Source organism: Panthera leo, chromosome B3 (assembly GCF_018350215.1).
Source record: "Panthera leo isolate Ple1 chromosome B3, P.leo_Ple1_pat1.1, whole genome shotgun sequence".
In the NCBI taxonomy this organism is placed as follows: domain Eukaryota; kingdom Metazoa; phylum Chordata; class Mammalia; order Carnivora; family Felidae; genus Panthera; species Panthera leo.
In genome coordinates this window covers 109405984-109432642 of record NC_056684.1, presented here as the reverse complement: position 1 = coordinate 109432642, position 26659 = coordinate 109405984, and the positions used below count along the sequence as shown (strand labels likewise).

General features: G+C 41.5%; 1 protein-coding gene across 3 annotated transcripts in view; it reads left to right on the top strand.

Annotated features, from left to right (window-relative positions):
* The first annotated feature begins 530 nt into the window (after positions 1-530).
* Positions 531-26659, top strand: part of PPP2R5E (protein phosphatase 2 regulatory subunit B'epsilon) — a 148975-nt gene continuing 122846 nt past the window's right edge. For 2 of the 3 annotated variants that reach the window (XM_042943449.1, XM_042943447.1), the window contains exons 1-2: positions 531-1137; positions 3373-3536. In XM_042943449.1, the coding sequence (XP_042799383.1) occupies positions 3380-3536 (157 nt within the window). In that variant the 5' untranslated portion in view covers positions 531-1137; positions 3373-3379. The remainder of the gene's footprint in view (positions 1138-3372; positions 3537-26659) is intronic. The other variant, XM_042943448.1, reaches the window with a different exon arrangement.

Genomic DNA, 26659 nt, shown 5'->3' with positions numbered 1-26659 from the left:
CGCTTATTTCAGCGCTGGTTCCCGTCCTAAGTGGGGGTCCTCCACCCCAGCCCAGAAGGACCACCCTAGGCGCTAAAGGGCGCGGATTCCAGGCCCGGGGTTCCCCCACCCTTAGCCGACCCTTGCCCTTGGAATCCTCTGCTTGAAGTCGACCGCCGCCCAGAGAAGCCGCATTGCGTGGAACCCCCCCCCCACCCCACCCCCAACCCATTGATCTATCAGTCGCACACCTCCCGGCTTTCAGGAGCTCCGCACAGGCCTAGCGGTTGTCGTACCCCCCTACTTCACCCTACTCAACCGCCTAGCGGAAGCCGCAGCGGCGCGGCCGGAGCTCGCGGCTGCATCCGGGTCCTTCTCGCCTCAGCCCAATCCTCGGCCTCGTCTCTTCCCACCCTCCTGATTCTCCGCCCCCCCCGCCGCCAATCCCAGATCTGCTCTCAGTCGAACCTGCTGGCCTGGGAGTGAAGGCGGAGGCAGGCCAATGAGGATTCGCTTCCCGTTTGAAGCCTCCAGTGAGTGGGCGCCGGAGGCGGGCGCTGTTGGCCAGAAGGTTCGGTTGCGCGTGTGCCATGGACTCAGCCGCCCGGTGATATTGACAATAGGAGAGAGAAAGGGGCATTGACTGGGACCCACCGCGGGTACCAAAGGGCGGCTCTGGCAGCGGCGGCTCCAGCTCCAGCGGCTCCTCCTCCTTCTCCTTCCTTCTCCTGCTGCCGCTGCGGATCCAGTCTTCCTCCCTCCCTTCCCCCCCTCCCCACGTCGTCGCCGTCGCCGCCGGGTCCGGGGCAACGAGCAGAGGCGCCGCCCGCCGGGAATGTGAGCGAGGAGCCACCGGCTGAGCCGCTACGGGGTCGGTGCCGATTTGATGGGACGGGCCCGCGGGGGAGGATCGTGAGGCCGCCGCCGCCGCCGCCGGAGCGCTGAGGTTCAGGTCCGGCCGTGAGGCCTAGAGGCGCCGCCGCCGCGGAACCGGAGGGACGCCGCGCCGGACAGCCGTCGCCCCGGGCTCCCTGCCGCTGTCCGGACCTCCCCCCGCACATCCCGGTCCCGCCACCCGCCCCCGCTGCGGCCCTCTCGCAGGTCTCCCGCCCCTCGAAACCACAGATCATCTTCGGATTCTTCCCCAGAAGCTTCAAGGTAACTTCGTCCCTCCAGCACCTCGGCTCGCCGCTTCCTTTCCTCTTCCCCGTCCTGAGGAACCTGCAGGACACCGGTCTCTGGAAGGCCTGGCCGGGGCAGGCGAGGGGTGCGGTGGGGTGGGGTGCGGGAGAGGAAGCGCCCGTCCCACTTGTCCGATTTACCTGCAAATGCTTGTGATGATGCTTCCCATTCACTCTACCCTCCTCCCTCCTTTTCCCCTCACCTTCCGGCATTGGAGGCATATTCTTGTCCCCCTTTATCCGCTGACGGGGGGCGGGGAAACACGGGGGGGGGGGATTGATGTAGTGTGGAGGATTCAGTAACAGCTTATCTTCTCCAGGGTTTGGGCGGGTGGGGTGGGGTGGGGTGGGGTGGGAGCAAAGAGTAATTTAGCATCCCCACAAGGAAACCCATTCCCTGTCTTTCTCCTCCACCCTGGTACCCCCTTCCACACCGCCCCCCCCCCCCCCAACGGCTTGGATTATCCTGAACCCTGGAAATGCCCCGTGCTCGCTGCTTAGATGACGATAACGCTTCAGACGTCCTGGTCCAGGGCAAAACCTGTTTCCCCGGGCTTTGCACGGACCCACAGCTACTGCAAGTTCAGTTCTGCAGAGCTTTAGGGTTGAGATCCTTGACGTTTATTCTGGGCCGCGGGCAGAAGGGGCAGATGATTAAAAAAAAAAAAAAAAAAAAAATACTAGCAATAAATCATCTTTAGAGATGGGAGGTGAGGAATAAAAACGAGACAAAAAGAGTGATGGAGGAACAGGATTTACTGAAATCTTGCATTGTTAGGGTTAAGTGAAATTTAAATAATTCACATACCAGATTGGAAAAGCTGCCCCTAAATTTACAACATACAAATGTGATGTGGAGCTTCTTGCTGATGCAGTCATTGTGAGAAATTTTAAGTAATCTTACTTCTTCTATAGTCATTCATAGCTTGCAATTCCATTTTGAATCTGTCACATTTTATTTACGGTTAAATTAGATAGATTTCTAAAAACTTTTTTAAGAAAGACAACCTAACGACTTCAAAAATTCCAAACCTCAAGATCCTGTGGTTTTATTTGTTTTCTGTTTATGTTTTTGTTATTTTTACCTTGTCGGAATCCATATAATCCAGATAACTTTTTATTCTTACATGTTCAGGAAGAAACTCCCTTACTCTTTTATTTAGAGGTTAAAAAACACTTGTCTTATGTATTGGAATGACAGGTGAGTAATTACATTTCAGTATTTCCCCCATATGCATTAATTTTATTCAAGTCTGCCATTAATCTTGAATGGAGCCTCAGTGCCACGGAAATGATGGCATCTGTTTAAATTGGAATATGAAATTGAGCTTACGGCTTGTGACTTTTAGGAAATAGCCTTCATTTTAATAATTTGAGAGGTTTAAAATCTCAAAGAACTGTTCAGTTCTCTCAGTTTGATGGAATGAAAACTAGTATTTGATGATGAACTTAAAGGGAACTCAACTTGGTTGTGTAAGTAGGGTGTGAATTTATGTTTTCATTTCATCTTTGGTGCACGACTTCATCATAATTTTGTGTATTAAGCTTTATTAACTTAAGATGGCTTCATTCAAAAAGAAGACTTCTTTGAAATGCTTTTAATTATGCCCTTTATGTGTTCTGTTTACAGTAATCTAACCTGTCCTCATTTGTGGTGTGATATAGTTTATCATAGCTAACACAGCACATTGCATTAAAAGTCATGCCTAGATAGTTTCAGCAGTTGTAAATTTCACTTTGCTGTGATACATTGGTGTAGATTCTTGAAGTACATTAAGGGTTTTAACTCCAGAACCCATTCATAATATTAAATATCTTGTGAAAATGTATCGATGGAAGTTTTCCAGTGGCAGAGTAGCTCTAAAATTACTTCAGGAATCTCAAGATGAGAAGAGCTTTGCAGTTAGAAGATGAATAGATGGCTGAGAAGAGTTCTTCAGGTATAAATGAGCATCTTTAATGCTTATCAGAGTGGCAGCAGCCCAGCGCATTAGAACTATAATATTGCTTATGTGGTACTTCTGTTACTTCTGTTTTTTCCAAAATCTCATGTCCCCGTTGAACGTACGACTTTTCTTGATTGATGTTATTTGCTTTCTTCATCACATAATCCCGTTTTCATGAATATTGTATATGGGGGTTTTAGAATTTGTATAATTCACACGTATGCTTCCACCCTGGGGATATGTTTATGATGCCTCTTTCTCTTCAGTAGGGATATGTCCTCAGCACCAACTACTCCTCCATCAGTGGATAAAGTAGACGGATTTTCTCGGAAGTCCGTCAGAAAAGCCAGACAGAAGAGGTCGCAAAGTTCCTCACAGTTTAGGTCTCAAGGCAAGCCTATTGAGTTAACACCTCTGCCGCTGCTAAAAGGTAAGGCTCGTGACCAGGTGATGGATTCCTTTCCAGTTGATCTTTTTGTATCCATATATATAATTTTCTTTTCGTGGTATTTCATATTTGTTAAAGTTATGTGTTGCACATTGAAGGGATGGGAGATTTCAGACACGTTGAAGTTACAGCCTTTTTAAAGGGCTCAACTTAATATAAATAGCTGTGGACACATGAAAAGAAACTTACTATCAGGAGGATCTTTTACACTGATAAATAGAAAACCTGAATGCCAGAGAAACCCGAATAGGCCTCGGTCTGTGTTTTTCATTTTTTTCTTCTGTTGACATTTAGATACATACATCATATGTGATAACAGCTACATATTGTATAGTTTTAGTCACAACACGTAGACCTAGTAGAGAGGAGATGGTACCGTTAACTTATGTATAGAAAATGATGTTTGGGGGCGCCTGGGTGGCTCGGTCGGTTGAGTGTCCGACTTCGGCTCAGGTCATGATCTCGCGGTCCGTGAGTTCGAGCCCTGCGTCGGGCTCTGTGCTGACAGCTCAGAGCCTGGAGCCTGTTTCAGATTCTGTGTCTCCCTCTCTCTGTGACCCTCCCCCGTTCATGCTCTGTCTCTCTCTGTCTCAAAAATAAATAAAAACGTTTAAAAAACAAATTTAAAATAAAAAAAGAAAATGATGTTTGAGAGAATTCGGTTTTAAAAATCAAGAAAAAAATGGTCAGTTAGTAATTGCTTCCATGCATTCTTGTTTTCAGATAGTACAAATAGGAAACATGACGATCATACTTGTTCAATGCTACTTTTCTCTTTCCTTTGGAATGAATTCATATTTTAATATGAAACTGCTTTTCCTGAATGGACTTTTCAATTTTTGTTTGGGTATGTGGATACTTTTTTTTTGTGCCTTTTAATTTCCATCTGTTTGCTTGATGTTTATGAACAGGCGTGTTTGAAGTGCATCAGAACACAGCATTTATAGCATGGGAACTATCAGAATCTACCTCTGAAGGTTGATCTCTGTTTACTGAACACTTGAGAGTGAGGAGAGAGGGAGCACGAACAACATAGTGTACTTTTGTGGCTCAGAGGGAGTCAGAAAACCTGGTGTGCTAGTTCATTAATGAACATTTACTTCTGTAACAAGTTTGTGAAATTAGAAGGTATTATAAGAAAAACTGGAGATCGATTAGAAAAGGTCCTCAAAACGTAGCCTAGGATATTTCAGGCTTCTGTTTTTCCCCATGTGAGCTTTTTTTTTTTTTTTTTTTTAAAGTTTATTTATTTTGAGAGAGACAAGAGAGAGTGAGTGGGGGAGGGGGGGTAGCGAGAGAGGGAGAATCTCAAGCAGGCACTGTGCTGTCAGAACAGACTCCTATGTGGAACTCTAACTTACAAAACTGTGAGAACATGACCTGAGCAGAGAAATCAAGAGTTCAACGCTCAACTGGCCAAACCACCCAGGTGTCCCCTCCCCCCCCTTCTTTTTTCTTAAGGAGGGGAGAGTTGTAACTCAGATTCTCATGTTTGTACTTGAAACTGGTGGAGACTAAATGAATTCTGACGACTATAAAGATGATGTATCTACTAGTTCCTAAAGATGAGCTCTTATGAGTCTGATGGGGGAGAAAATTTTAGCTAAAGGTTTTGCTAAAATGGGGAAGTCTTTCCGAGATTTTAGAAGAACAAGGAAAAACTGTAGAAATAAAACTAATCATGCTTGAAATACAAAGTTGAGAGGTGCATGGATTCCTTAGTAATTTATTTAATCTGAACTAGACATATAATAGCAATTAGCATCTTTATCTGGAAAGGGACTTTTTTCTGAGGAAGTGGATTAAACTTTTTTAGGTTTAGAAAGAATTTTAAACTTTATTGTTATACTCATTTCTTGGGGCTTATGGTAAATATTTAAATTAGAACTGAATTGACCACTCGTTGGTTTTGTGGGTAGTGAAGAGGCATGCGTGAGAAGAAGTTGACACATTTTAATATTTTGTTACTCCTTTTATTGTGGTAAAATACACCTAACAAAACATTGACCGCCGTGGCTATTTTTAAGTATGCGTTAAGTGTGACAGTTAGTACATTCATGTTGTGTGCATCCATCACCACCATCCTTCTCCGGAACTTTTTTGTTTTCCCCAACTGAAGCTGTGTCCCTTAGGGGCACCTGGGTGGCTCAGTCGGTTAAACGTCCGACTTCAGCTCAGGTCGTGATCTCACAGCTCGTGAGTTCGAGCCCCGCGTCGGGCTCTGTGCTGACAGCTCAGAGCCTGGAGCCTGCTTCCGATTCTGTGTCTTCCTCTGTCTCTGCCTCTTCCCTGTCCAAGCTCTGTCTCTCTCTGTCTCAAAAATAAATAAAACATTAAAAAAGAAAAAAAAAGAAACTGTATCCATTAAACACTAACTCCCCATTCTCCCCTCCCCTCAGCCCCTTGGTGAGTAACCACCATTCTACTTTCTGTCTTTGTAAATTTGCCTCCCCTAGGCAGCTCATATAAGTAGAATCATATAATATTTGTCTTTTTGTCACTGGCTTATTTTACTTAGCCTGCTGTCCTCAAGATTCACCCATGGTGTAGCACGTGTTAGAATTTCCTTCCTTTTAAGGCTGAATAATATTCCACTGTGTGTATATGCCGGTCAGTGGACACTTGGATCATTTCCATCTTTTGGTTGTTGTGAATGCTGCTGTGAACATGGGTGTACAAGTGTTTTCTTGAGCCCATGCTTTCACTTGCTCTGGGTACATGCCCAGAAGTGGAATTGCTGGATCATATATTTAATTTTTGGAGGAATTGCCAGACTGTTTTCCACAGCAGCTGTACCATTTTACGTTCTTACCATCAATGCGCAAGAGTTGCAATTTCTCCGTATCCTCACCAGCATGTTATTTTTTGTTGTTTTTTTGTTTTCGATAATAGCCATCATGATGTGTGTGAAGTGGCATTTCATTGTGGTTTTGATTTGCATTTCCTTTATGGCTAATGAATGATGTGGAACATCTTTTCATGTGCTTATTGGCTATTTGTCTATCCTTTTCTCATTTTTAAAGTGAAGTCTGGTCATATTGAAAAATTTCCAAGAGCTCTGCTCTCCAAGAATGGAATTTTTGTGAACTTGTGTATTTTGCCAGTGTGGGAGAATTGGAGAGTAACAGGACCATACAGTATTAGATACAGCCACAGCTTGCTTCCAGACGGACTAAAAGCGATTCTTGTGTAGTAATCATGTAATGGGGAAACATTCTGGAAAGCATCCCACAAATTAGATTTCCGTATCTATAGAACAACAAAGAAGTATGGTCAGATACAGACTTCAGAAATGTTCCTGATTTTTATAAAATGCTCCTGATTTTTATTCCAAATTTGTTAAATGACATTTGATTGTCTTGTAATGGATTGAATTTTATTTGTGTGTTGTCTTCTCACCAACTTTAGGAAGTAATTTATGGAATGTAAAGAAAATATAGGAGGAATTTCTTTTTCTTTTCTTTTCTTTTTTTTTTTTTTTTTACCATTTCCTTAGGAGAAACCAGAGTAAATTATGTGTGCCTACCAAAGGATAGTTACTGATTTAATTCTGTAGTATTGCTTTGACCACATTGGAAGGTTTGACTTAATTTTATTTGGTGGTATAATATAAATGGCAGTTGGATTTTGTGGGTTGCATTGTAGAATAAAATAAAAATCATGTCCTCAAGATCTTTAATTTTAGGGGAGTTTGAAAATGGAAATTGTGTAATTTTGTTAGTCATCCTTTAAAAATGTAATTTTTGAGAACTCACACATTAGGCGTTCATTAATGATCACTTGTTTTGCGTGTATGCATTATCAGAATGGTTATTATATGCATCGTATTTGACTGACTTGTAAGTAATACTGCCATTAACTCTTAGCGTTGTAATATTTATTTATTTTTTGGGAGAGCTCAAGCAGGGGAGGGGCAGAGAGAGAGAGACAGAGGATCCAAAGTGGGTTCTGTGCTGACGGGCTGACAGCCGCAAGCCCGATGTGGGGCTCAGACTCCTGAACTGGGATGTCATGACCTGAGCCAAAGTCGGGTGCTTAACCAACTGAGCTACCCAGGTGCCCCAACTCTTAGTGTTTTAAATTTTTTTTTTTTTTTTCAACGTTTTTTATTTTTGGGACAGAGAGAGACAGAGCATGAACGGGGGAGGGGCAGAGAGAGAGGCAGACACAGAATCGGAAACAGGCTCCAGGCTCCGAGCCATCAGCCCAGAGCCTGACGCGGGGCTCGAACTCACGGACCACGAGATCGTGAGCTGGCTGAAGTCGGACACTTAACCGACTGCGCCACCCAGGCGCCCCTACTCTTAGTGTTTTAAAAAAGTCTCTTCACTTGCAGAACTGTAACAAAGCGAAAGGAAAGTTTCATCTATTTTGCCTCTTTTCCAACAGGTGGGGTTTTCAAATTTATATCAATGATGTTATTTTCTACAGAAAACAATGCCGGCATGTTTTTCTGTATATATGCGTGATAAGTTCCCCGGCTTTTCCTCCGCTGTTTGTAGTGACATTGTAGAATAAGCCTTTGAAATAGAGACATTTGAATTTTCTCCCTCTTTACAGACTTCTGAAAATGTCTGCAGAGAGTCCTAAAGTTTTTGAACTTGAAGGACCCTTACTCAAGGGAAATTCAGTGAAGGTTTTAGTGCCTTTGTGCTTGATAAGAAGGTAAAGACTTGGACGCTTTCCTTGTGCCTACACGGCATGACACGAAGCAAGCTTTCATGGTTATCTGTCTCAATAAGGATGGTTAAACTAAACAGGTCCGGGATAGACACGCACATTTACAATAATATTATAATTAGTAGTAGCAACAGTAGGTACTACCTGGTTGGGTGATTTGTTCTCTCCCCACCCCATCCTCCTCCCGTGCCCTGTTTCCTTTTTTGACTTTAAAAGATTACATAAGTTTAGATTTGAGTGAAATGTTTTTGAAAAGTACTGCCTCTTTGAAGATGGGGTTATAATGAGAATGACGTCATCATTTCTAGTCTCATAATTCGTTATACATTTTTGAGGCGTTTTGCTAATAGTTTGGACCTTCAGTATTAAACATTCCAAAAACTATAACGACTTGAACGTTTCAGCAGAAATTCTGCCTCTTGGTGTTAAAACTTTTACATTGGTAACATTGTGTTTCTACAACATTCTTTCTTTAATTAAAAATCTTTTTTTTTTTTTTTTTTTTAAGCTCTAGGCTTGTGATTCAGCTTACATTTTTATTTTTGAGGGTGACAGTCTGTGAGGACTTTATTCAAAAGTTTGTTTTATTTGCTTAGAGAGAGTGCTTGTGTGGGTGTGTGAGTGGGGGAGGGGCAGAGAGTGAGGGAGAGAGAGAATCCCAAACAGGCTCCGTACTGTCTGTGCAGAGCCTGATACAAGACTCAATCTCACAAACCATGAGATCATGACCTGAGCCCAAATCAAGAGTCGGATGCTTAACTGACTGAGCCACCCAGGGGCCCTAAGGACTTTAAAAATCCCAATTTAAAACTAGTTTTTGTGGGGGCGCTTGGGTGGCTTAGTCGGTTGAGCGTCTGACTTCAGCTCAGGTCATGATCTCACGGTCTGTGGGTTCGAGCCCCGCGTCAGGCTCTGTGCCGACAGCTCAGAGCCTGGAGCCTGTTCAGATTCTGTGTCTCCCTCTCTCTCTCTGACCCTCCCCCGTTCATGCTCTGTCTCTCTCTGTCTCAAAAAACTAAGTATTAAAAAAAAATTAAGAAAAAAACTAGTTTTTGTGCTTTTCTAATTTTTGGATAGGCTGATTCTTTTTCATCCATATGTGCTTTGTGTAGTGTAAAGAAGGAATAGGCAGAAATAGTTCTCGATTTTTATAATGGGTTAGTACCCTAAAGCGTATTTATAATGAGACTAGTTTCTTAAGGAATAGCGTCCTTTATTTTAGTGTTTACCATCTTTCTTGTACTGTGCAGTGTCCCGTGGGGAAAGTACTTGGGCTTTGCCACCTGCCAGAGTCCTAGCTCACTCACAACTTGTGTTGTCTGGGGCAAGTATGTCAACTCCTGAAGGCCTTGGTTTTCTTGTCAGTCAAAGGGGGATGATGATAATAATCAAGAGCTGTGGCAGTGCCACATTCAGTAAATACTAGCTGTTGTTATTTAACTGGGATTTGAGAAGTTAAAATGTGAATAGTGTGGAATTATTTCACTTTTTGTATTTTTTCAGCAAAAAGTTGGATTGGAAATTTCTCAGAAAATTATGAAACAAGACCATAGTTTTGCAGTGATGAACCTTTTCCACCAAAAAATTGGAAGAAACCGTTTACCAATGTATTGAATTTGGTAGACTGGTTATTTTAAACACCTTTGATTAGAGATTTTCACCTAATGCATTGGTATCCTGCTCCATTTTTTAGCGTAATGCTTTTATTTTTAATGTATTCATTTTTTGAATAGATAATACATAATACAATTACATGGTTCAACTCTCAAAAAATACACAAGGATATATAGTGAAAAATCTTCTTCCTGATTTGGTTCTTCCACTCGCCCTTCCCTGAAGCAACCAGTCATGATATTCTTCTATAGAAGGTATAGACATTCTTAAACCCTTGATTGAATGTGAAATGTGTTTTGCAGCCTGAAATTATATGCACATTTTGTATGAGTATGTCCATTGTTTAAATGGAAGGATTCTGTTATATTTTTCAGATTCTCAAAGGGGTTTTTGAATCAAAAAAGGTTAAGAACCATTGATCTAGTTTGTATCTTAGATTAATGATGCATGTTCTTTAGACAACTAAATTGTGGTGTTTGTGTGTGTGTGTGTGTGTGTGTGTGTGTGGTTTAAAGAAATAATCATAAGCTTCCCTTTTAAAGTGGAAGCATGTCTGTAAGTTAATAGGTGTTAACGTTCAGCTTCGCAGCCTTTGAGACAATGTGGCATTGTTTTTCTTTTGGGGAAGAAATTACAAGATCTTGCAGAAAACCGAGTGTCAGTTGCACTGTTTTCATGTGTGAAAGATGATATACTCAATTGTAGTGAGGAGGTATTTCATTCGCTCTTTAGGGAGAAATATTTTTTCTTTACCTAATAGTTTATAGCATAGAGAAAATTCCCGTACAGGGTTGTACGTGGGCCAAAAGATATTAACAGTAAGCAGGGGCACCGGCGTGGCTCAATTGGATAAGCATCTGACTTTAGCTTAGGTCATGATCTCATGGTTCGTGAGTTCGAGCCCTGTGTCGGGATTTGTGCTGACGGCTCAGAGCCTGGAGCCTGTTTCAGATTCTGTGTCTCCCTCCCTCTCTGTCCCTCCCCCACTCATGCTCTGTCTCTCTCATAAATAAACTTAAAAAAAATAAGCATACCTGATTTATTAATCATTGAAAAGTAGGATAGCAAGGTGCCTGGTTGGCTTAGTCGATTAAACATCCGACTTCAGCTCAGGTCATGATCTCACCGTCCGTGAGTTTGAGCCCCGCGTCAGGCTCTGTGCTGACAGCTCAGAGCCTGGAACCTCCTTCAGATTCTGTGTCTCCCTCTCTCTCTGCCCCTCCCCCACTCACACTCTCTCTCTCTCTCTCTCTCTGACTCTCAAAAATGAATAAACATTAAAAAAAATTTTAAAAAAAGTAGGATAGCAAGTTACATTCATATCACATTCTTTTTGAGTGTGATAATTACTGTGTAGTTCTTAACCTTGGGTTCATGGATTTCTGGTTGGGGATAGGATGTGTGCATCATGAATGGACTTTGGGGTTCTTTTTTTAATGTTTATTTTTGAGAGAGAGTGCATAAGCAGGGGGAGGGGCAGAGAGAGAGGGGACAGAGGATCTGAAGTGGGTCTCGGTGCTGATAGCAGTGAGCCCAATGCGGGGCTCGAACTCATGAACCGCGAGATCATGACCTGAGCCAAAGTTGGACACTCAATTGACTGAGCCACCTGGGTGCTCTGGGCTTTAAGGTTCTAAGACCCTCCCAAAATTAATGTAAAGTTTCTGTGAGTGTGCATTTTGTTTTAGAACAGAGTTCACTGCTTTCCTCAGATTGTGGAGGATTTAGCCCTACCATTCTTGCTCTTTCCTCATAGGTAAGAGCTTTGGAGTTAGACTAAAAGACTGGGAATTGTTAATATTTTCTCAGTATTACGTTAGCTGTACGTGTAAACATATGCTTTATACACTTAACACTAAACGTGATAAGCTACAAACAGAAGTCATCATAACGTGGATCTCTCCAGGATATAACCCAGCCCAGGCATAAAATATTGAGGTGCCAAATGAATCTTCTCATAAGGTGAAGCGGCCTTTTGTACCTAGAACTTTCTTCCCCCAACTTCGTGTCATTCTTCAAATTTCATCTCACATGGAACCTTCTTAGGGATCATCCTTCCTGACTCTTAAGACTGATCTTCTTTGAAGTTGTTGTCAGTTTGTTGTTTCTTGTTTTACATTTATAATCTGAAATTATTTTTTGTTAGTTGGTTCACTTGTATGTTATCTGTTTCTCCTCCCGCATTAGAATAGAATCTTCAGTGTAGAAACCTTGTTTTTCTTATCTCCAGGGCTTAGATCTGTGCCTAGTACATAGCCGGCCTTTGATAAATATTTGTTAGCAAATTAATGAACATTGTTAGTTGACATTTCAGTTGTTAGTAATGGTAGCATAGGCATTTGTTTTTACTTCCTTAAGTACTAAATTATTTTCCCCGCAAATCCAACTCATGCAGATTTTGTGTTAGCTTTTAATTTATACAAAGTCATAGACTTGTTTAATGAAGACTTTTTATTTTTAAAGGGTCAAATTGCCGAGTGTTCTCTTAAAATCCTGAGTGAGGCTTTGTACTTTGATATTTATGCATGTTTCAGGTTAGGAACAGAAGTAGTATCTGGTGAAGGGAGGATGGAGTGGATTTTAACGTATGACATACTTTGAGTGGTTTCTTTTACTTGGAGGATTCATCACTTGCGTATTACAGCAAATGCTAAATACAGTGGAATGCCTTTTTTCTGCTGATGTTTGAGGACTGAAGTATGGGCTAATCAAATCACCAGCCTTTCTTTCTTTACATAGTTTAAGAGGGAGTAGCATATCTGAATATCATAATGGATTTTCAGAGCAGGGTTTTATGGTCAAATTTCCTCATCGTTCAAACTTTTATTTTGTAATAATGTTAGCTCTTAATATTAGATGTTGTAGTGCTTACAAAAGAACAGTAAAGTTTCTAGATAGTTCTCAAATGCTGGCTAGGGTAGTTCTTTGGTTTGTTTGCACATGACGCCATGATGTCCTTTTCTACTACTTAAAAATACTTGTCTGCCCATTGTATTTGAAGATTTTCTGAAAATAAATATGGGATCTTATTTTTATATTACAGTAGAATTAAGCCTATGATGAACATATTGCTTGGACAATATGTTATTTTTGCCTAATATGTCATAATATATTCCTAATATATATATATAATATATATTACCTAAGTGGGGACTTCTAAGTGTTTTCTTTTATCTTCAAAATTGGGAGAGTATTATAGCCTACCTCACAGAGTCAGATGAAGTGCTATAAAGCAGATAAAACATTTATCTCAGTGTTGGATACATGGTAGGGGTTGAAGAATATTAACTGTTATAGTTAATATAACTGTATAATAACTAAGAAAATACAGAAAAACTGTATAATAGAAAAATGCTTGGGGGGCCTGGGTGGCTCAGTTGGTTAAGCGTCCGACTTCAGCTCACAAGTTTGAGCCCCACGTCGGGCTCTGTGCTGACAGTTTAGAGCCTGGAGCCTGTTTCAGATTCTGTGTCTCCCTCTCTCTCTCTCTCTCTCCCTATCCGACTGGCCCTCTGTCTCTCTCTTTCAAAAATAAATAAACATTAAAAAAAAAAAAAGAGAGAGAGAAATGCTTACTAGTGTTTTTCAGTTGATTTTTATTCTCTTAATATTTTACGTGGATTATTTCCATTTAAGGAAGAAAAATATGGAGCATGTAGAACTGTGAGAATCAGACTTTTAAAACAAAAAGAGCTAGTTCTTATGGAACATTCTCAGCATTACTATTTGGTTAACATCTGTTTCAAACTGGCTTCTCATTTCAGGAATAACATAAAGGGGGGTGGGGTGCCTGGGTGGCTCAGTCGGTTAAATGTCCGACTCTTGATTTTGGCTCAGGTCATGATCTCGTGATTCATGGGTTTGAGCCCCACATGGGGCTTTGTGCTGATAGTTCAAAGCCTGCTTGGAATTCTCTCTCCCTCTCTCTCTGCCCCTCTCCTGCTTGCACGAGCTCTCCGCCGTCTCCCCTCCCCCATCTCTCTCTCTCTCTCAAAATAAATAAATAAACATTAAAAAAAACACGAACATAAAGTGGCTAATATAATTATTTCTAGAGGAAATTCCATTTGTAGGAAGTCACCAGGTAAAATTTTTGTTTGATGAACTTATTTTGGAAGTCATCTACGGGGACAGGATCTCCAAACTTTTTTTGTAATTGTTTACTCACATCAGTAAAAATAACATATATATTTGTTTATACATGTATACATGTGCTCTTATACAAATATATAACATACGTTAAGAAAATAAACAAGTACAGAAACTTAAAAAGCATGATAATGAAATATAAGATGTATAGATGTTTTAGTATTTAATTTTGGTACCTCCTTTTCCCTTACCCATACCCCCAACACATGCACTGGCTCTGAGCACATCTTTGTTTTGAGATTTTGCTTTGAAGAGGTAACCACTTCAGCTTCAGAGTCTCGCAGCATTTTGTTTTAAGCCAGAGAGAGATGTGAAGGGTGGAACGAGAAAATCTTCTTTACATTCTTGAGGTTTTTGTCCAGGTTTCTGAATTTCTTGCACCTTAAAGAAACAAAATCTGAATTTTGCCAGTTTAAGAAGTATCATAGATCGTTCTTTGTGGAGGGCTCTTATCTTGCTGCTAATGGGTGGCTTTCAGAGGGCCCTTGACTCTCTTGAAATTCCAAGCTATATTTTGTGTCTCTGGGCAGATTGTCGTTTTTCTGGGCAAAGGGTTTAGATCTTTCATCAGATTCTGAAAGGAGTTTCCCCCAAGGCTGGGAGCCACTGCTTTGGGTGATGGGCATTTGGTTCTTCACTTAGAGCAGAGAGAGAGAACTTGTCATAAAGTCCCTTTCTGTAGAAGGGAGTTTAAAAAAAATTTTTTTTTTAACGTTTATTTATTTTAGGGTGAGGGAAAAAGAGACAGACAGAGCATGAGTGGTGGGGGGGCAGAGAGAGAGGAAAACACAGAATCCAAAGCAGGCTCCAGGCTCCGAGCTGTCAGCACGGAGCCCGACACGGGGTTCCAACTCACAGACCGTGAGATCATGACCTCAGCTGAAGTCAGACGCTTAACCGACTGAGCCACCCAGGCACTCCTAGAAGGGAGATCTTTTAACAAGAAGTTTCTTCTGTGTGTCTCTCCTAATTTTTAATTCTTTTTACTACCAAACAGAATTTTTAAAGGTGTTTGAAGATAGAAGTTAATTACATGACTCCAGCCATTGTGGTTGTTTGGAGCTTTTTGATCCGTATCATTTGAAAAGTTAAGCTGAGTGAATGAATACTACCAATGGTAAACTTGAATGTGCCTGTCAAAAAGCATTTATTCTGGAGTAGCTGTGGACCTGGAAGAAGCCAGGAGGAGAGACTCAGATTTTCTTTGCTGGTGAAGAAATAGTTGAGCAACCAATGACGGAGAAGAGAAGCAGTGTCTGTAGTTGTGCACCAGGTGATGTATTACATGGTGTCACCTTGAAGCTTCCCAAGAAACCAAGAACAAGGGATGTTTGTTGTTAACTGAGGGCTGTGTAACTTGCCTCCCCCTTTAGACAGAGCCAGAGTCGGGACCTCAGGCCTGTCTGGTTCCAAAGCCAGTGTTTATGGGCACGAAAGTGGGTGAGCCCCGGAGCTAACCACCGTCTTGCTCGTGCTGTGCTGGGATGATCTCCCCAGTGAGCCCTTTTACTGCCTCTTGCAAAGAACCTTGGAAATTGTGAGGAGACTGAAGTGGTGAGAGAAGTGGAGAAGAGAAGGGGGCGAGCAGCCAGGCCAGCAGCAACACTGGGGGTGGCGGGTGATGACGGACGGAACCGTGGAAGAACAGCTGGCCTCGGAGTTGGCTCCTTCGAAAGGCCCGTCAGTGCTGCCAAGAGGCAGACAGGAAGGGTCACCAACACTGCATGATGGCAAGGGCAGGGGTGGGGAAGATGCCACTCTGGATCCTGCGGGGTTCGAACGCTGTCATGAAAAAGTCATGCCGGTCATGGAGTGGTTTGGGTTTGGTAAACTGGTGACCGTGTGGCAGCGGTTTTCTTTATCATCTGTCTTTACGTCTTTGGGAAGTAGCTTAAGTAGAGGAAAGGGTGTGGGTTCAGGTCTCGGTGATAATTCCGGCTTTGTGAACTGAGGTTAGTTATTTAACATCTCAGAGCTTTAATTTCTACTTTGGTAACATGGGGCTCACACTTGCCAAGGTGGTTGTGAGGAGTGTGATAATGCGGGGAGGCTGCCTAATGTGTGGTTTGTTGTGTGAGAAATAATTCCTTCCCTTCTCTTTCTGCCATCGATCTTTCTTTGAGTCACTCCAGAGGACCTGGATCTTGTTTCAGATCTTGTGAGGGTGGAGATCTGGCAAAAGTTCATCCATTTATGCAGGGCGTCATGACAGACTTTCACCTTATGGTGATGTTACATTTTTTGGATTTAATTAATTCATGGTTGCTGGTGCCTGGAACATTGTTCAAACATTAAAACACATGGAGAAAATGGGGACTTGGCAGCATTTCAGGAGAAGTACCATCTTTGAATAAGGTAGATATAGGCTTCGGATTAGCCTTTTACTGAAGTGCCTTCAGAAGACGATGTCTGGAAAGGGAAGGAGATCACTCCTTTGCTGTACGTTGTAAGGAATTCAGAGTGGGTTCGGGCTCCTGAGGAGCTGTCTTATATTAGCAGGTGGGAAATCACAGCAGAAAACACTTTTCTTTTCAAATGAATGAGTATTTTGAAATCAAGGATGTTTTGTAGCAGAAAGGAAGTTCCTTTTGAGAGTCAGAGGGCCTATTCAAGCTTTGTCTCATCAAGTTAATTTTTCAGAGTGATAGTGATGCATCCCAAGGTCTGGTGTTTTTCCCTAATTTGTGAGCAAAAGTCAAACTGACTTAAAATAAGATGTATACAGAGGACTTGTTTTGTTTTGTTTTGTTTTGTTTTAAAGGTAGGCTCCCTGCCCAATGTGGGGCTCAAACTCACGACCCTGAGATCATGAGTCACATGCTCTACTGACTGAGCCAGCCAGGTGCCCCTATACAAAGGATTTTTGAAAATTAAAAGGTTTTAGTACTCTGTTCTGCCCTGTCTTCATGCATCCTTCTGCCTTTGCTTCTTTAACTCCGTCTACGGCTGCTGTAACTAGTATTCTTGATGGTAACCAGCCATCTAGAAATAATATTCATTTCACTTTAAGAAAACGTAAAGACATCATTTTAATCAAAAACAGTTGAGTTGAAGTTCTGAAACTCGGTAGTTGTGAAATTTGTCTGGCATGTGGCTGGATCTCTAGGGGGAGAGCATTGCAAGGTTTCAGGTAGGAGTAACTTCGATGGAACCTTTGGCTGCTGGGGAGACTGTTTTACCACCTAGATTTTTTACCACCTAGGTAGGTTTTGGATAGAACTCTATTTTTGTTGTATTTAGATTTACATTGTCACATCATAAAAGGCATTTCAACTCATGGTGGAATTTATTTAGGCTTTTCTGGTTTAGTAGGATATTCTAGAAATGGTATATACTTTAGACACCATTGGGCCTAGGAGTGGTAAGACTCTGTACTCACACCCCTGAGTTACGATGAGGCTTACAGGAAATGAATTGTGTGCAAATGCTTTTCAAAGTGCGTGGGAAGCAAACGCACAGCTCTGAAAGGAGTCTATATACGACCTGGCTAAGTAGCCTCCTCCAAGGGCCTTATATTCTCGTTTTTGTAATTGGTCTGTGGGTTGTGTGGTTCAATTCATTCACTCATCAGATTTCTACGAGCGGCATGATGCACCAGGCACTGCCCTGGCAACGCAGTGGTGAGTGAAAGAGGAAGGTTGATGCGGTTCTTCTCAAAAGGCCGTTGTAGCTGGAGGTCAGAGATTGATGGGGCTACTTAGGTTGTTGGAACCAAAACCAAATCATTCTGGTTGGATTAAAGTTTGTCCTTGATCCTCAGAGCATTTTTTCATATCTGTAAATATATGATCACTGAATATATCAATCACCCATAAATTCCCTACTCAGTCATGAGGAATAATATTTTCCCTCATGTTTATATATTCTTGTGTTAGGTGTAATTTTTTTTTTTTTTTGTCTATATGTTACCTGACAGTATTATGATTACACTGAGATGGTCTTACTGTTGGAGTTGGAATTTTAAAAAGTTGTCTTGTTATGGTAACATTGTTATTTTATATAATACTGAGGCAAAACAACATAATCATTGCTTGCTTGAAAAAGAAAATATTACCAATTTACTTTTAGGCTATAAACATGAAATTGTACAAACTGTAAAAAGCATACCAAGTCCCTTTAAAAGTGAGTAAGATCCATCTGTGGGTCTAGCTCTATGCTCTCTAGACGGCACTGTATAATTAAAGTACACGATCTTAAGTCTTCCTGGGTTTTAATTCACTGTTTTATGAACTGCTGCTTAGGAGAGTGGGGGACATAATACAATAGATTTAATTCACTAAGAGAATAAAAGTTGAGAAGATTAGAGCTAGAATTAGTGGCAGCACCAATTGATGTTTATTAACTGAGAATACAAGCAACAGTAAAACCACAGTTAGGCAAAACAGTTAACACTGGTGGTGTTATGGTTACTGTGAACACTGGAAAAATAAATAATTGCAAGTATTTTAACTTTGGCAAATCGAATGAAGTTAAAAATTGAATCCCCCCTCCTTGTCACTGGCTAATTTTAAAATTTCCCGAGCTATTACGATTTAAATTATTGAGCCTTATCTGAGCCGCATTCTGTGGGCGGTAAAAATTGAGTGGAGTGTGCGCTTTTGGAACCAGTGCTCGAAGTAGAGCTGGATTTGTGGTGGTTTTACATAAGGAGGAAAGCATCATCTGGGATTATCTCAGACGCTGACCTGTGGGAGAGTCCAACAAAATAAAACGACTGTATATAGAGAGAGTTTGGAGTTCGTGACGGTCAGTACTTAAATGGCCACCCTGGTACCTTAATGGTTACTGAATTTCAGAATGATTTCAGAATCATTTCATGGTCGGTCAAACAATGTGCATTCCTACGAGTGCATATCTGTATTTAATATTGACATAATCTGGGTGAAATCATATTTCTTTACGGTTTTACTTAATGGAGTATTATTTTTCTCTTCTATGTAGGGAGGACACTACACCTACATTTCTTGGCTAGAAAGACATTCTCCGACCCCTTTTTTGAGCCAGGCTGTTTGTAATATTGTACCGTTTATTAAGAGAATAATTTCTTCACATTAGGGTATCATAGTTCATGACCAATATTCTTTTGTCTCCATAAATGCAAGGATAATTGAGTAGTTATTTGCTTCTTTCTTGGTGAGATGGTCATGAAGTTTTGCTTGACTCATTTGCAGATGAGAGATCAAGAACCTCTCCATAGAGTGGTTTTCATGACTGCATGATTTATTTAAAAAAAAATTTTTTTTTAACATTTATTTATTTTTGAGACAGAGACAGAGCATGAACAGGGGAGGGGCAGAGAGAGAGGGAGACACAGAACCTGAAACAGGCTCCAGGCTCTGAGCGGTCAGCACAGAGCCTGATGCGGGGCTCGAACTCACGGACCGTGAGATCATGACCTGAGCCGAAGTCGGACACTTAACCGACCGAGCCACCCAGGCGCCCCATGACTGCATGATTTAATGTAGCTAATGGTTAGAGTGGGACCTAGATCAGAGTAAGTGTTATATACATGTTAACTACCTTTGTCATTGTTGTTGCTGTTATTGTTACGTATAAATGCTACCTAATCTGTATCTCATGACTTGGATCCTGTAAAGATGATCTGTTTTTGTGTACCGTGTTTAGGAAAATGGGTGTTTGAGTTTTAAAATCCATTAAATCTATTCATAAACTAAATTGTTTACGTAAAAGAATATATCACTATCTATTACAGTTGCCAATGAGCTTTAAAAAGCATTTAGAAAGCGTTGCTGAGTGGAAGTAACATTTGGAAGCTGTCAGAGTCAGTACGTTTCAGAACCCAAGGACTAGTCTAGGCAAGTGTGAGTTGTGTTGCTTTATGACGGATGTTAGAGTGTTGTGTTCACCTGTCTCCCCCAGCTGGAGTGTGTGGTGCTATGGGAGATGGGGGAGTTGGATGTGTGCGATGACTCTGAACGTTGTCACTGTGAGACATCGGGAAGGACTATTGGTGGCCCCTAAACGTAGTTAAGAGGTTGCTACCTGGACAGATAGGACATGGCCATTAACCTTACATCTTTGATTAAGTGGCAGCGTTGAAAAATCTTTAAAAAAGAAAAACAATTTGCAGGAATTTCTAGGAGTCTGCAGAAGTATCTTTGGTGCAGGTGGCTTACAATATGAATTTCATGTGTGTTAGAAATTTTTTCTTCATCTGTGAGTTTTTTACCTAAAGCTATTTTTATCAACTCCAATTATGGATTTGTTGTGCGCCTGTAATTTTGACTGGCAGTGAAGCCTGCATTTAATCTTTATTCGGACCTAGAAAGGTTTTTTGTTTCCTTTTTGTCTCTCATGGGAAGTTAGTCCGAACCACTCATTTCTCATACTTACCTCAAGATAACGAGTGTCGTCGATCTGTCTTCAGTTTCCATCGAGACAAGAAAATGTATTCAACCCTAGCGCATTTTTTCTTTCATGATGAGTTTAAATAAAATAAGTGACTGAGTGAATATGTTTACAAAAGCAACATGTACACGTATTTGAAGTAGGTACGTAATGAGGGAAACCAAGGTCCCAAGAAATAACTGGCAGATCAGAGTTCAGTAAGTACAGTTGAATAGGAATGTCAGTCAGAATTCTCTCTTCCAAGTTATCTTCTTGAGCTGGTAGATGATGATGTTTCTGTTGTACCTTGAGTTCTTACATTTTATCCTAGAGATTTTAGATAAAGACTCAAAAGGCTGAACAGTGAAAGCTTCAGTCAAGGCAGGGCACTTTAGGTGTCTATACTGTTTGACGTTAGCTGTACTGAAGCAAGAGATAGTCCCTTATGGTTATTATTTTTTCCCCCTTCCCATCATTTAGCGTTTTCTTTAAAATGAATTTTTGACATTTTTTTCTTCTCTCTGTATAGTAGCTCCTCTAAACTACAGATAGTAATTAACTCTCTCTATATGTTTAAAATTTTTTTTTAAATGTTAATTTATTTATTTATTTATTTATTTATTTATTTTATTTATTTTTTTTTTAAATTTTATTTTAACGTTTATTTATTTTTGAGACAGAGAGAGACAGAGCATGAACGGGGGAGGGTCAGAGAGAGGGAGACACAGAATCTGAAACAGGCTCCAGGCTCTGAGCTGTCAGCACAGAGCCCGACGCGGGGCTCGAACTCACTGACCGCGAGATCATGACCTGAGCTGAAGTCAGCCGCCCAACCAACTGAGCCACCCAGGCGCCCCAAATGTTAATTTATTTTTGAGAGAGAGAGAGAGCATGAGCAGGGGAGGGCGGAGAGAGAGGGAGACACAGAATCCGAACCAGGCTCCAGGCTCCGAGCTGTCAGCACAGAGCCCAACCCAGGGCTCGAACTCACGAGTTGTGAGGTCATGACCTGAGCCAAAGTCGGACGCTTAACCGACTGTTTTTTTTTCGTATACCTGCACACCTATGGTTAAGTTTAATTCATAAATTGGATACAGTAACAGATTAACAGCAATAACATTTATGACAACATACCATAACGAAAGTTATGTGATTGTGGTCTGTCTCTCAAAATATCTTTGTACCGTACCCCCCCCCCCCCTTCTTGTGATGATGTGAGATGGTAAAGTGCCTACATAATTAGATCAAGTGAGGTGAATGACGTAGGCTTGTGATGTAGAGTTAGGCTGCCGTTGACCTCCTGATGATACGTCAGAGGGAGGATCATCTTCTTCTGGACCACAGTTAACTGTGGGTAACTGCGGAAGGGGAAACCGGGTAAGTGGGGACTGCCATACAGGTGGGTTTGCTTAGGGCCATTTAGAGCTGTGGCCAGGTCAGAAATACAGAGGTAGCATGGGAAGCTCGGGAGGCTGACGATTTAGACTCAAAGAAGTTGCCTGTCCAGCAAGGTAGAGTTATGGAGAGAGGATAGGTTTGTCAGCGAGCTAGCCAGCCTTAGAATTCCAGCCAGTTTTCCTTGTAAGCTGGGTGACTTTGGAGAAATGATCTTCTTAGAACCTCAGTTTGCTTATCTGTAAAGTGATGATAATATCTTCTGCCTTGCAGGATTAGTTTGAGAGGCAATGTATGTGAAATGCCTAGACCAGTACTGACATGGCAGATACTTGGTAATTGATAGTTATCATAATATTTCTGTCCTTGAGGTCAGAGACCATGTCCATTCATGATTGTATTCCCATTGGGCAGGATTGTGTCTCCCCCTCACATCTTTACGGCTCAGAGGGTACCTGCTGAATGAAACCATCCTTTCAGGTAGGAAGGGAATTCTTCATGTATATGAGGCACTGCTGACTCATAATATCACTTCCTAACTCAATCCTTTCTTTTCTGATTTATGTTGTCTTAAATATTCTTTTAAAGAATATATTTTTTTAAATGAGAGTTTTGTAAAGATTTTTTTTTTTAATTTTTAATTTTAGAGAGAGAGAGAGAGAGTGTGAGTGGGGGAGAGGGGCAGAGGAAGAGAGAGAATCTTAGGCTGTACACTCAGCGCGGAGCCCGACACAGGGCTCGATCCCACGATCCTGGGATCATGACCTCAGCTGAAATCGAGTCGAATGCTGAAAAGCCTGAGCCAGCCAGGTCCCCGAAAGAGAGTTTTTGTGTGATAAACCGAACATAGCTTTAAAGACAAAGGTTTATGATTATGGTCTGCATTGCCTAGCTGAAAAGGTGCTGCTTTGGACAGAAAACAGCCTCTGAAAGGCCCGTGATTATCAAAGGTTGCCAAGTGCTTTGAAAGGCTCTGGGCAAAAGTTTTCATTTCTGGTTTTATCCTCAGTCTCTTCTGCCGTGATGGAGAGCTGGCAGAGTCTGGAGCGAAGGAGACATGGAATGAGTGTTTACTGAGTGAATGAATTAATATGGTGATTATTCAGACCTCAAAATTCAGTGGGGTCTTTGTCGGGTAGTATTTATTTGATCAGCTTTGGAGTGCAGAAATAGTATACAAACGCTAAGTGGATTTTAGTGAGTCTTGACAATAAGAGCAGCTGGGTTTGCTGTCACATCTCAGGTTTAGACCAGAGACTTACTAGTTCACAAGAATCGCAGCTGGCACTAACCTGGCACTTTGCTGCTCTCTTCGAGGTACATCATAGAAAACTTTTCACTGGGCGGGCACCCCGGATCCGAAAATCAGCATTAGCTTTGTGTAAATCTCCTCTGGGGGGATTCGCGGGGGATGTGTAAGTAGGAAGAGTAAGCTGCCGGAGAGAGTGAGATAGTCTAGTCCTTTCTCTTGCTCTGGCCCCCCTTGCCTCATGGGGATTTATGTCAGCTCGGAGACAAGTGGTTTTGGCTCAGCACAATTAATCAAAGATGAGTGCTAAAAAAGTTACCACTTTGGTCCTCTGGGTAGTTTCTCGTTCTTCTTAGATGGGCTTTTCACCCAGTCTGTCTTTACTTTTTTGTTTGATGTGTATTCAGGAGATTTAAAAAGCTTATTTTAAATCTAGCCTTCAGCAAACGTAATTAAAAAGGAAAAGTTTCTGTTTGCTGTTGCAGGAAGCCTGCTTCCCTTCCCCCTCACCCCTACAATTGGTACATTTCTTAATACTCAGGAAGAAGTGAATTTTAGGTTAGCCGTGTTTCTATCCCTTCATTAGTGAGTATAATGAAGAGGTGCAAGGATTTGATGTGGTTTGCCAAATTTTTAGGGAACACAAAAAGCACACGCTTAGTGGTTCATATTTTTGAAAATCTTTGTACAGTATTTGGGAAGATTTTCTTTTACTAGAAACCTCATTTTCTGGGCTCTTCATTTTGCTATGCATAATTCGAGAAGACTCTATCTATCTATCTTTGTCCTTGGTATTTGAAGGATATGCAGTATATATTCTGAATAGACCGTCATGACCCTGGGAGGCCTTTCTTTGGTTAAGTGTATCTTCAGAAACAGAGGTAATCAAGATCTGTCTCCAGGAATTTTCTTTCCTTTCGAAGCCTCATTTTCACATGTCAAATATAATAAAGGCCTATAAACTCTGGCGAGTGCTTTCATTTAACCATCCAAACAGTTTCTGTTTCAGTTCCAAAAAAGGTAATTTCTCCTCCTCCGATTAAATACTTAGGTTTCTTTCTTTCTTTCTTTCTTTCTTTCTTTCTTTCAGGCAGAATGGAGTCATTCATTGCTCTTGAGTTCTCTTTGGTGTTAATAGATGGGGTGTTTCAGAAATCAATCCATTTAGCATATATAATAAATACCAGTGTTAGATTTTTATGGAGTTTGGAAAGCTCTTATAGAAACACATATAGGTAGGAGTCTACTTGATTTATTGGGGTGGCTTGAAAGAATTATAAATGTTTTGGTATTAAAAGTTGCCGTGTCAGACATAAGACTTTTAAAAGACTCATAAAGAGATGCAAAGAACCTGTTAACGGTGGATATCTTTGGGCAATAAAAATAGGTTTCACTTTCTACCTTGACATTAAAAAAACTAATTAAAAAACAGAAGGGTAGTCATGTGTCTGTTTTCCAAACTAATGAAAGTAAGCAAACTACTGGGAATAAAATGAGCCATTGACCATTGGTGATCATTAGATTAAGCCTTTATGGAATCAGTTGGAACATGAGGAAATATATACAGGATTCTTTTCATACAGCATAAATGCTCAAAGTAACTAATAAAGTATTAGTTGACGTATGTATGTTTGTCCTATCTTTCCATCTTCCGTTGACCCATCATCGTTCTACCCATTTGTGATAGTCAAGGAAAAGAAATTTAGCTTGTCATCTCTTTAGTATAATTGGTTTCTTTTCGATAAGGAAAGAGCTTTAATTGCTCATCTATTCAGATAAGCTTGAAAAAGCATTATTTTTGATGTTCAGCAGGAGGGTAAAGTACTTAATTTTCAGAAATGGTGTATGGGGTACTGAAAAGGTAAATTCTGTTGGTGTAAAGTCTTTTATTTTCACTGTTTTCTGAGGTACAGTACTTATCTTGGTGATTTTATTGTGCAAAGAACTCCGCTTCTTGGCTGTCATACACCACACTTTAATGAGCTAGAGCTACACAATAATTTGTGACTTGCGCTATTTCCTTTTCTAATCAACTCATCAGCTCATCAATATCATGCCCATTCTGCACCAGTTTACTCTAGAATTGATAAAAATTTTTTTTCTTTTTTTTTTGTATTGCCGTAAGAGAACCAAGAGAGCTTAGTGGCTTGCATTCCGTTTGGGGGATAAAAAAATATTGAATTGGCTTTTGCTGCTTAAACCACTCCAAAACTCGGTGGCTTAAAACAACAGACAGCCATTTATTTAGCTCCGCATCCTGTGGTTTGGCAGTTTGGACCGGGTTCAGCTGTGTGAGGGTCCTCGTCTCTGCTGGACTCACTCGTGCACCTGCAGTCAGCTGGCGGCTGATGGTCTCGTTCACATATCTGATCGTTGGCTGACCGTTGGTTGGTTGTGGGTACCAGGGTGTCTGGGCCGTGAGAGTCTCCTCATCCAGCCCGGTAGCCTGCACCTTTTTACGTGGTGGGTTGTGGGGTTCTCTAGAGCAGTAAGAGAGGGCAAGCACAAATACTTTTCAGGTCTCTCCTTGCATTGTGTTTGCAGTTATCCCATCGGCCAAAGCCAGTTACAAGCCGGTTGAAATTCTAAGAGTGCAGAAAGACTCCATCTCTTTGTGGGTGGAGCTCCAAAATTATACTGCCATGGCATGAATACAAGGAGGGGAAGAATTTGTGGCCAGTTCTGCAACCTGCCATGGATATTCGGAGGACTTCAGATCTTGGTTCAGTGGATATTGTCTCTGTTTTGAAATACATCTAACTACTCACTTTCTCTTGTGCTGCCTTCTGAGTCCAGACCACTCAGTGTGTGCCTCCTTACAGGTTCCCTGCTTCCCACCCTTGCCCCCTGTGCTCCCCACGGCAGCCAGAGCAAAGTTTTCAAATTAGAAGTCAGAGCATGTTCAAAACCTCCCATTGGCTTCCCATTTCATTCAGAATAAAATTTAAATTCCCTACTGAGGCTGCAAGACTACCTGACATGGCCCTTTCTTTGACCTCATCTCCCCTGACTCGTCTCTCATCCTGTCCCAGCTGCTCTTCCCTCCTTGCTGTTAGTCAGACATGCCAAACCTGCTCCTGCCTCAGGGCTTTGCATTGGCTGTTTTCTCAGCCAGAAGTTCAGCGGCTCCCTCCTTTCCTTCCTTTGGGTCTCTCTTTATAAATCACTTTCTCAGAGAGGCCTTGGTTGATATCCCTGCATAAAATAACATTCTTTCCTACCAATTTCTCGCTTGCCTTGTTGTACTCCATGGCACGGATCACCACCTGACGTTTGTTTATTTTCTGTCTCTTCCATGAGGGGTGGTGACTTTGAGTGTTATCCCCAGTGCCTCCAACGGGGCCTGGCGCAGAGTTTATGTTCCCCAAGCCTCGGTGGAATGACTGTAAAGTGCAGTTTATCACCTAGTCTTAGTGGTGGCTCTTCTCTAGAGCTGGTGAGGTCTGTGTTCCATCAGTCTTGGGCTAGAGGCAACCTGTTTTCCCCTTGCCCGATGCTCAGCTGGATGCTTAATGAGGTGTTCATCTACTCCTCTTTAAAAATTTTCAGCTATTTTAATTCGGTGATTTTGGGATCATTTTCCTTTATAAATAGATTTAGAAGTATAGTCATTCTACTATATGCTGATGGTTTGTGTAAATGCACAGCTATACATATGTATGGTTTTTTG